The sequence below is a fragment of the Dysidea avara genome, chromosome 4 (assembly GCF_963678975.1).
Source record: "Dysidea avara chromosome 4, odDysAvar1.4, whole genome shotgun sequence".
NCBI classification, from domain to species: domain Eukaryota; kingdom Metazoa; phylum Porifera; class Demospongiae; order Dictyoceratida; family Dysideidae; genus Dysidea; species Dysidea avara.
Genome location: NC_089275.1, coordinates 8,746,164 through 8,757,251, shown reverse-complemented (window position 1 = coordinate 8,757,251; position 11,088 = coordinate 8,746,164). Strand labels below are relative to the sequence as shown.

Genomic DNA, 11,088 nt, shown 5'->3' with positions numbered 1-11,088 from the left:
GGAAGGTTGTCAGGGCCCCCTGATTTGTGAGTTTGTAGTTTAGCGAGTAGATGTTGTACTCCATGTGGATTTATTACAGATGGAATATCAGGTAAGGGGTTACTGTTTAAGGTATGTGCAGCAACTGCGCATGCTTGGATTAATTTTAGTAACTTGAACTAGATACATTTCTTCTATACATTGAAATAATCAACACATGAAGTTATTCATTTACTATCTACTTATCAGTGTTTTGCTCAGTATTCCTCTACTTAATCAATAACTATATTATTCCTTTGTGTCACACTTAAGTGACATGAGCTATCTAAGTCACATGTGACTTGTTGGCTGTAGGCTTGCGCCAATTATGCCGGCATAATTTCGAGCATAATAGGCTAGCAAAAGCATCAAGCATTACGCCAGCATAATAGGACGATTTTCAAGGATTATAATTAAAACGCGCAATGCGCGCGCCAAAAATACTGCACAGCATGAGCACACTGCACATTATTACTGCATTTTATAACAAAAACCTTGCAGTGTTAATTTCTTGACTGCTTATTCACACTTATGGAAATAAGATCGAGGTACTCTAATAGAGCAGTCACTTACTCTAATACAGCAGTCAGGAAATGCAGATATACTCTAATAAAACAGTCAATTCTCGACCATAATCTTGATTTTGAGAGCATACTTTTGAGTATAATAGGCTGAATTATTGAGCACTGCTCAAAAGCATAATAGGCAATTTTCAAAGCATAATTGGCTCAAGCCTAGTTGACTGTACTGTACAATGTTGCATGTGTTTTCTTAGGACAGAGGTGTACAGTGCACATGCAGACTAAATGGTTAAGTACATAGCTAAAATAATACACAAGGCATTTTTCCAAGGTGGTATCCAGACGTGTTTCTGGGGTTTCGACAGAAACTCCCTTTTAAATTTAATTAGCTAGTGGCATTCTCATTACATAAACATTGTTGTATTGACAATTTATCATAACAAACAACTATATACCAGTAGCATGCATGCAGTTGCACTTAACCAACACTATTTATTGCTATTAAACTATCAGCAACACTTCACTTTTCATCTCCCACCGCATTAAAACGATCGAGATACTCTAATAGAGCAGTCAAGTAACTACTCTAATAGAGCAATCAAAGCTACAGCTTGTAGTCACCATATTTGCCCTATAGTTAGCTATAGTATTTAGTAACTATTTACAGTTTAAAGTATTGAATTTATTGTAATTGCTAACTAAAAATAGCCTAAAATCAGATCTCAGAGATTCTAAAATCTCAAAATTTTCCGGAGAATTGTCATCAGATGCCTTATTTAGCTATACAAACTTTCAGAAACTCCCTTTTAAAAATCATAGATCCGCAACTGGTTCACTACTATATAATTGGTGGTGATACCCATATTTGATGGTGATTCATAAGTGCAGGGGTCTTGAGGCATAGCCCCCACTACTGACACATTTTAAACATTAAAATACTTCAAAATTACATTGATTCATGATTTCTTATTGTATGGTTAGTCCTTTATTATTACAGCTATTTTAGCTTGAATTTTCAGAGGGGAGTTTTCAGAACCCCAGCCCATGCATGCCTGCCCATGTACACCACATCAGTGAAAGAGCTAGGACTTTGCAAATAATTTATACTCATGCAGATATTTTTTATTGTGAACTTCCTTGCTATATAGTTAGCTGGCCAGCACTATCCCAATAAATAAACATTTAATTGAACATCAAGAGCATTACATGCACACAAGCATCTCTCACAGTTATGTTCACAAGCAATTTTTGGCAGGTTTTGGTAAACCTACTGTTTGCCATTTTTGGAAACTTTCAAAGCTGCCAAAACTGGCAACTTCAAAAGCTGCCAAAACTGGCAACTTTTTGCAAATTATATCTAGCCGTAGCTATTTGGTAAATTCATAGTTTAACCATTGGTAACACTAATGTTCCAGAACTTGCATTGCACTTTATATATTGGTGTGTGATATATCTGATTGTGGTATAGATTCATATTTGTTAGTAATGGGAAATGATCTATTTGCCAATTGTGGCAATTCAAAAAAAACTGCCACAATTGGCAATTTTCAAGTCTGGCTTTTGATATTGACAACAATGCACAATGCCACACTTGTATTATACTTTATATATCAGTGTGTGATATATTTGATTGCGGTATAGATTTTAATTTTGGTAGTAATGGGAAATTATCTAATTGCCAATTGTGGCAATTAAATATATAGGGCAATTTTCAAGGCTGCCATGCAAAACTGACAATTACCAAGGCTGCTCAAGTAAACCTGGCTACTTTCGAGGCTGTCAAACTGGCAATTTTCAAGGCTGCCAAACCTGGCAAATTTCAAAACTAGCAATTTTATAGGCTGCTAAAACTGGCAACTTTCAAGTCTGCATTTTGATATTGACAACAGTGCATAATGCAATCACTACATGAATTATTATAGTCTAGTACTAAAAAATTACAGATCACTGATTCATAAAAGTTCTGCACTTAGAATACCACAAGCTGAAGACCACAATCAATTTGTTGTTTCTCAATCAAACTTTTGTATTATACTTTAATCATTAATATGCATACTAAAGAGAACAATAATACACTAAATCTACATTTACTTATCTAACTATGCAAGTCATTTTCTTCGAGGACGTCTGATAGCAAGTGGAGTAAAGTCTTCAGCTAAATGTCTCTTCTTGGTCTTCTTTTTTATTGGTGGTGTCTTTAATGGGGAAATAGGTGGAAAGGCATTTGCTTCTGCTAGTATATAGTTTATTGCAGCATTGGGATCTGGAGATGGCTGTATTTCTGGAATGTCATCGGGATCTAGAGATGACTGTCTTTCTGGGATGCCATTAGGATCTGGAGATGACTGTCTTTCTGGGATGCAATCAGGATCTGGAAATGACTGTCTGTTTGGAACATCATCAGGATCTGTAGATGACTGTCTTTCTGGGATGCCATCAGGAACTGGAGATGACTGTCTTTCTGGGATGCCATCAGCTGGAGATGAATGTCTTTCTGCAACATCATCATGATCTGTGGATGACTCTCTTTCTGGAACATCTTGTTTCTTCTTAGTTTGCTGTGAAGCATGTTGGTCAGCAACCATCACATATTCATCAGTATTCATTATCCCATAGTGAGCATAAAGGTGTTGTATAACTTCCTTCATTTGTCTTATCCATTTCCCTATGTAAATCATAGTTTTAGTAAACTACCTATATATATACTTATGTATAGCTACTTAGTAAAATCAGAGGAAATTTCAATATCTTTTTTGAGTCTTTGAAAGGTTGAATTTAGCAAATTAATTCTTACTCTGTAGGTTTGTTGATGGAGTTTAAGCTTTACTTTTTGTTGAAATAAACTATCAATATTACTGACATGATAATGGTCTACTGTAAGACTGTGATTCTCCATATCCACTGTAGTGTCATTGTAAATGATCATTATAGCATTGTTTGTGATATAGGAGAAATGTGAGTCACCCAAAATGTTGATGCCAACTATACCATATGAGTTATGGCTCTCCTCTATCACTACATGTCTCAGTTGAACATTTGTACATTGCTTGATCAAGACTGTAGCATTGTGATATTCATTACCCAAGCAGCTCCTAACTGTTATATTAGTTCCTATCAAGTTAGTAATGTTAGTCATTACAATACCAATTGATGAGTTACACTGGATGACTGTGTCTGGTGTTGTACCATTAGTTGTACTACCAATGAGTGTAATGTTGTGAACCTTTTGTATGATGAGATCAGTGTGAAGGATATGTAGTCCTGGTAGGAAGTGTAGTTGAGTGTTAGAGGTGAAGTATTTGGTGGTATTGAGTAGGTAGTGTTATAGGTTATGACAATGATGACATGTAGTGTTAGGATAGTAGTGATTATCAGGTGGTACATTGTAGACATTACCAGTTGCAATGTGAAGTAGTGACGATAGTTGCAACAGTGGATACATGGTGGGCCTGAAGGATTATCAGTTACACAGTTTCTATCTGATAACATTATTAAGTTATGTAGAAAGAAAATTCCTAGATGTGAGGACCCTGAAATATCGGAACTTAATCCTTAATAAACACTTAGATACTCTAGATTTTTTTACTATGATATATATTTAACAACAGTTAACACATTAATCAAATAGTAGTCTGACATTTTGTGTGTGCTGGCTGGAATGGATAACAACGATATGTAAGGACAGTATAGAGTCACTACTGCTAAAAAGACTATTCTACATTCAGTTTTTGTGGGGTAAGTTTAACAATCTAGATATTAAGGATAAATTGAAGATAGTCTGTTACAAACAGTAGTGCTCATAATTATACTTCTCGGTTGAGTCAAGACCTGAACTACAGTACATTATACTATTGTGGTATTTTTGTTATACTAGTATAACTAAAATTACCTCCAGATTAAAATTTGTATTTCCATATTTTCAAAAAAAAATCATGGGGGGAATACCCTAGATCCCCTAATTGGAGCATGCTATGCAAGTTAAGTATTCTTCACATGCTAGAGTGCATGCATCATTTCCTGGTCCAACATAAGCATTGCAAGGTCTGCCTCACCTGTTCAAAATTTCTAGCTGGCTTTGTCAACTAGGTCATCTGAGATTTGGGATGCAAGTTAAGCAGGGATTTACCTGCCTGCAGTGTTATTTATTTATATATTTTAATGCACAAATACCTCAGTTATGAGTGTGTGTGTGTGTGTGTGTGTGTGTGTGTGTGTGTGTGTGTGTGTGTGTGTGTCAGTGTGTGTGTGCATGTATAATTTAGCTTGAAAATCATTTATATTAACAACTTCAGCATGTTACAGCACAAGAGGGAGTAACTACACTGCACAGTAGTTTCTACACAAACATACAATATAAAGTGCTTTTCATACTATAGAATGATGTCTCTGTTTATATACTATATTGCCTGCAGTAAAATTGACAATAGGTTGCTATACAATCCATGAGGTACTTTATAGTATATACACACATTCAACCAATTCTCCTTTTTAACATAACAAAATGCTATGTGGTGATCTAAACTACGTACGACATACCTTTGTATATTGAATTTTTAAATTTTCAGCACTCGTCTTTGCACCACACCTTTATTTACTCTTATTCTGGTGATGCTTTTGAGTTCATGTACATAAAGGAATGCTCATCTATATACATAATATTATATAGTGATTTCTTGATAACAATGTGCCATTCATAATTGAATTAAAAATTTCTGTATCAATTTCAAGTTGTCTATAGTTACATGTACACAATAGTGTGTGCTGAATAGTGCAGTGACTGTCCCTAGTAGTTGTAAACACTTCACAAAAAGGGGTGCGGGATAACTAGAATAGAAATGAGCTATTTAGAATTTCAAAGAGATAAATGTACAGTTAAACCTATATAATGTGGTTACCTTTGAGTTAGACAGGCAGGAGGTCACCTTGCACATACTGTAACATAAATTACATGACACATTGGGAGATTATCAAATTGACTGGTATATATAGACAGGTGATCAGACTAGCAGTCAAATATGCTTAAAATGTTTCCCAAAATGCTTTCAGGAATTTAATATTCTATTAGAATATTTCTCTACAAAGTGACTGTTCTATTAGAGAGCATTGATCTAAGAAGCTAAGTGTTCTATTGCAGTCTGTAGTTCCACTGACTGCTCTATTAGGGACTATCGATCTATTTTCATGGAAATAAGCTCCATAATTTGAAATATCCACCTAGTATGCTAGCATTATGCTGGCATAGTACTTCAGCCTATTATGCTTTTTATTATGCTGGCATATTTGTTGCAGGGCAACTACCTGTATAAAATTTGATCACTATATTCTGACCTTATTAAACAGGTTTCACCATAAATGGTATGATTTCACTTGAGTATAACTTGTAATCTTCATGAAATTTTCTTGGACAACCACAAAAAATAGGACGCTTACCATTGTGTGCACTAATAAGAGAACTAGTTCAGTAGAATCTTTGTTGACAGCCATTAGAGTCTTTTCCTCAAGTAGTATCATTAATCCCTATACTGATAAACATTGCAACATGACAACTACAGGTCACTAGTACTTGTTTATGTACACATTAAATAATAGTAACATTTGCAGACAGTGCTGTTACAGCAAATCCTGCATTAAAGGTATGCATTTATGTATATTATATAGAATAATGAACAATAGTAGTGGTTCATAACTTTATAATGCATACAGGTCACCTAGTTTTGTTTTTGCCAAAATCCTAATAGAACAACCACCTAAACACTACCTCAGAAACACCTCCTTAAACATGGATTTAAAAGGAACAGAAAAAGGTAACCCTTTAAAGAAATAATTAATAATCCATTATGCTCATCTTGTCTTCTTGTTCTTATTCTTCTCACTGATCTACAGGAAAATCTGTTCACTTTTTTTGAGATAAAAACTGCATAGCCTCCTTTCCTGTGTCATTCTCTATGCCTATGACCTATTTGTATGCATGAATTGTAGTGTAACAGTCAATTTGAAATTGCAGCATTGGGTGCTTTTTTAATGCACAGTGGTGAGCCGTACGAGTGGTTTGGGGTCTTGATTGAGCCCTGGCCAACCAGGAGATGGCTGCGTGTAGCTGTACAGCTCTGTGGTATTGGACAATGACCTGTGCTGTAAATTTTCTTTCATTTTAGCCCTGAATGGCCCATAACTTAGCCTAATTCATCCCAAAACATTCCTCTTCAATTTTAAACAGCATCTTTCCCGCCTTCCAGGCCCCCACCTCCCACCCCTTTTGGAGCTCGCCTGATAAAGCCAACCTTGGTTACAAAACTATCTAAAATGGTGGGAAACTTAGCTGTTGACTACTTCTTCAGTGGATGATCTGGAAGGTAATAAATTGTAAAATGTGTGAAAATTTGGTACGCGTAGCTACCACCATTGGCAAGCCACAACACTCTGATATTTAAAACTGGCATTTCTTGATACTTTAAATTTAAATGAGCGATAAGAGCGGTTTTCCCAGAGACAGTCACATACACTGACTGCCGATGAGTTTATATAATATACTCACCTGTTCCCAGGCACCTGTAGGTATGTATGCTTACCTGTGGTGATAGGTCTATATACTTACCTAATATCACTGCTTGAAGGTTCTTAGTTTACTAATTTGTTAAGCTGCTTTACTGTAGTTGTATCCAGTTATACTGATAGTAAAATGTTAGTAACTTTAGGTATATGGAACATAATTGTTTTACTAAATTTTAAACTCTCAGTAAACATCAGTGAATGCAGGTTTACTGAAAAGCTACTAAAATTCCTAACAATTAACTGTTCCATATACTGTGGATATACCACTCTATAGTAAACTAAGAAACTTCAAGCAGTGTATACACCAGGCAGCTCATTTGAAGTTTTACATGATCATGGTATGCAACATACAATATATGTTTAATGCAATGAAGTGATTCCTCTGCAATCAACATCTACCAAAGTGACAGCTAACATCATTTAGTGCCAAGATAATTATGTTAACACAAAATGTAACCATGCCTGGCATTTGCAATTGGGTACAAACTACATCCATCACATAACAGCTGGCTATTTCACAGAACCAGCACTTTATGTATCTACACCCTGTAACTTGTAGTACAGTATATGTAAAGCCAATTACAGGGCTAGATTTAATAAGATGAAGCATTTACATGGCCGGTTTTTACTTAAATAGCACAATAGCATGGAAGGTACAAGCTATGAAATTAGGCATAAAAGAAGCGTCACACAAAAGAGATGAATTAAAAAATTTAACCTATTTAATTAGCAATATCACTCTAGTTGTTGAATTCATCTTAGTCAAGAAGTTATTTTAGTTGCTAAGAGTTACAAGTAACAAAATTTTGTAATTTTTACTTGTAGAATTGTTCACTTACAGTACTTTTATTATATGATATAATTATATGCACTGTAGTTTCAGTATTTGTTATTATTTTACAGGAGTTTGTTGCTCTTGTGCAACTGTTCAAACCTAAATTATACAACAGTATAAGCAGTTGACACACTTACCAACTGGTATAACCTGTTACCACAGTTGATTACTAATGGAACGATTATCACCAATGAGAAAGAAGCAATTGACAGCAAGGCACTAAATAGAGAGAAAATGATGTATTTGTTGGATAATGTCATAATACCTAGTTTACGACTTGGCTTTGCACAAAAGTACAATGGGTTTGTTGCTGCATTGAATGAAAGTGATTACCATGCAGCAAGAGATTTATCTGGAAGACTACGTAAGTTTACCTAAATAGGAAATACCAAGGTGTAGGTAATGACTTGAAATTTCATAGGTCACCTCAGAAAACATTTATATAGCTTGAAATTTTGTTCATTTGAAAGATGAAAATTGGTGATAGAAGAGATGTAACGGAACTTGACAGAATTTTGTAAAAATCTACTTTACCAATAATTTTGAAATTGCTTAATTTTATGGAGCAAGATAAACTAAAATATTACAGTGTATGTTTTGAAAGATAAAATGTGACTGGATCTACGAAAACCGTTCTTATCGCCCAAGACAGGAAGTGTGATTTATTCTCACAAACACAAAGCTTAATGAATGCACTAGCTATCAAGTTTCACTGCCACAGTCGACCAGAGTAAAGTGGTCTGTTTTTTTAGAGCACAGTGGCGAGCCGTACGAGTGGTCTGGGGTCTTGATGGAGCCCTGGCCAACCAGATGATGGTTGTGTGTGGCTGTACTACTCCGGCGTGGTGTTGGACAATGACCTGTGCTGTAAATTTCCTTTCATTTTAGCCAGTTTTGAGGTCTGAATAGCCCATAACTTGGCCTAATTCATCCCCACGCGTTTCTTTTCAATTTTTGAACACCATCTTTCCCGCCTTCCAGGGCCCCTGCTTCCCACCCTTCTGGAGATCGTCTGATACAGACAACCTCGGTTTAAAAATTATCTAAAATGTCGGGAAACTCAGCTGTTGGCTACTTCTTCAGTGGATGATCAGGAAGGTAAGAAATTGTTGTGAAACGTGTGAAAATTTGGTATGCGTAGCTCGTTGCGTAGCTACCACCATTGGCCAGCTACAACACTCTGAATATTTAAAACCGACGTTTCTTGATACTTTTAAATGGGCGATAAGAACGGTTTTCCCAGAGACAGTCACAAATATGAGCCGTCATCTCTCCGGCTATCTTTGAAAGTTTGAGTTTTGCTCATTAGGCCACTCCAAATAAATTCTCTGTTACCCGTCCTGGACTCAAGCATATTTGCATGCGGGCGGGCGGTCCATTTCCATTATTTCATTATAAGATTAGCAGCTTTCAAGCCATTATTTTCCTAGCACAATCATAAAAAGCTGCATAAAAGCATGCTTAAGCTTGTTCCTTTCTTTTTAAGTTGCAAAAATAGCACAAACGTGAGGTTTGTGCTGACGTGATAACACTGTTGACACGTGAGCTGACACTGTTTCAAGATGGCTTTTATTGAGCTTTTCAGTATACAGGAATAACCGGAAAATAATGGAAGAATACGGAATAATAGAATATTTAGAGCTGACAGTAACTAGATGTGGGCGGTGGACGGGAAACAGATAATTTATTTGGAGTGGCCTTACATATATATAGGAACGAATCTAGGGGGTTTCTGAGGTTTCCAGAAACTGGTCAAGTGTATTCAGGTAATCAAAATTATATTTTACGGTGATTTAATTGCAATGGTACAAAAGTTCAGATCGAAATACTCTAATAGGGCAGTCAACCACTCTAATAGAACAGCCACATTTTGTATTTCTCTTAAGAACTGTAAGTAACTAGCTATACTTACCTACAGTAAAGCACAATCCCATCCAAAAACAGCTTATAGCTGTAAAAAAAGTGCGCGTCCAAGTAAAGCAGAGTTAACTGCGACAAAAAGTAATGATATCATAATGCGGCCATGTGCGAGGTGTGCAAGTTGTAATATTAGCTAATCAGATAATACAATGTTATTGTTAAAGTGTTAATGAGAACTATGTGATGCTGCTAGTTTTGAAGTGTGTGAGCATCTTCATAAATGCCACATAAATTTAATTCTCAATAAAGCAATGTGTATAGATTCTCTGATAGTAATAAATAGTTTGAGTTTGGCCACCTTTCCTTTGTTCGTAGCATTGCTGTATACAGGAAAGGCGGCCAAACTCAAACTATTTATTACTATCAGAGAATCTATACACATTGCTTTATTGAGAATTAAATTTATGTGGCATTTATGAAGATGCTCACACACTTCAAAACTAGCAGCATCACATAGTTCTCATTAACACTTTAACAATAACATTGTATTATCTGATTAGCTAATATTACAACTTGCACACCTCGCACATGGCCGCATTATGATATCATTACTTTTTGTCGCAGTTAACTCTGCTTTACTTGGACGCGCACTTTTTTTACAGCTATAAGCTGTTTTTGGATGGGATTTCAATACTTTTTGTTAGAATAAGCAATGCACTGTTGATAACAGTAGGTGAGTCAGTAGTTTCCATGGTTTTGACAGAAACCCCAGATTACAGTGACAGAATATTAAAATATAACTGTAATTTTAGTGGCCAGGGCCGCCCACATTGGGGGTAACTGGGGTATTTTTCCCCCTACCACAGCCTGAAAGGGGCCACTTGAATACCTGTTTAAAGAAAGATCGATATACTCTAATAGAGCAGTCAGGATCTAGACCCTTCCTTGCCCCTGGGCCCCTCTTTAACTCTTTTCCCTGGGCCCTCTAATTTCTCTGGACGGCCCTGTTAGTGGCATGCAACTGCAGTCAACTAACACCCATTTTAACTAGTAAACCCTTAACAACACTTTGCCTTTCATCTTGTACTGCATTGAAACGATCAAGATACTCTATTAGAGCAGTCACAAAACAGCTGTAACACAGCCATAGGCGGCGGAAAGGGGGGGGGGGGCTTAGCCCCCCCTCAGAATGATATCACACCGAAATTATCTTTCTTGGAGTGGGGCTGAAAACCGTGATAAAGATCGAGATACTCTAATAGAGCAGTCACTCTAATAAAGTATTCAGTGTGTAGCGAGCTA

At 36.2% G+C, this 11,088-nt stretch overlaps 1 protein-coding gene across 7 annotated transcripts in view; it reads right to left on the bottom strand.

Annotated features, from left to right (window-relative positions):
* Positions 1 to 2,579: 2,579 nt before the first annotated feature.
* The window catches only part of LOC136252097 (E3 ubiquitin-protein ligase RNF12-B-like), a 48,461-nt gene continuing 39,952 nt past the window's right edge, over positions 2,580 to 11,088 (bottom strand). The window contains exons 5-8 of one of the 7 annotated variants that reach the window (XM_066044471.1): positions 8,064 to 8,145; positions 5,076 to 6,061; positions 3,334 to 3,988; positions 2,580 to 3,204 (exon numbers count right to left, since the gene is read on the bottom strand). In XM_066044471.1, coding sequence (XP_065900543.1) covers positions 2,648 to 3,187 — 540 coding nt within the window. In that variant the 5' untranslated portion in view covers positions 3,188 to 3,204; positions 3,334 to 3,988; positions 5,076 to 6,061; positions 8,064 to 8,145 and the 3' untranslated portion in view covers positions 2,580 to 2,647. Of the gene's footprint in view, positions 3,989 to 5,075; positions 6,732 to 8,063; positions 8,146 to 11,088 lie in introns of those variants that run through there. The other 6 variants (XR_010699352.1, XM_066044469.1, XR_010699353.1 and 3 more) reach the window with 6 other exon arrangements.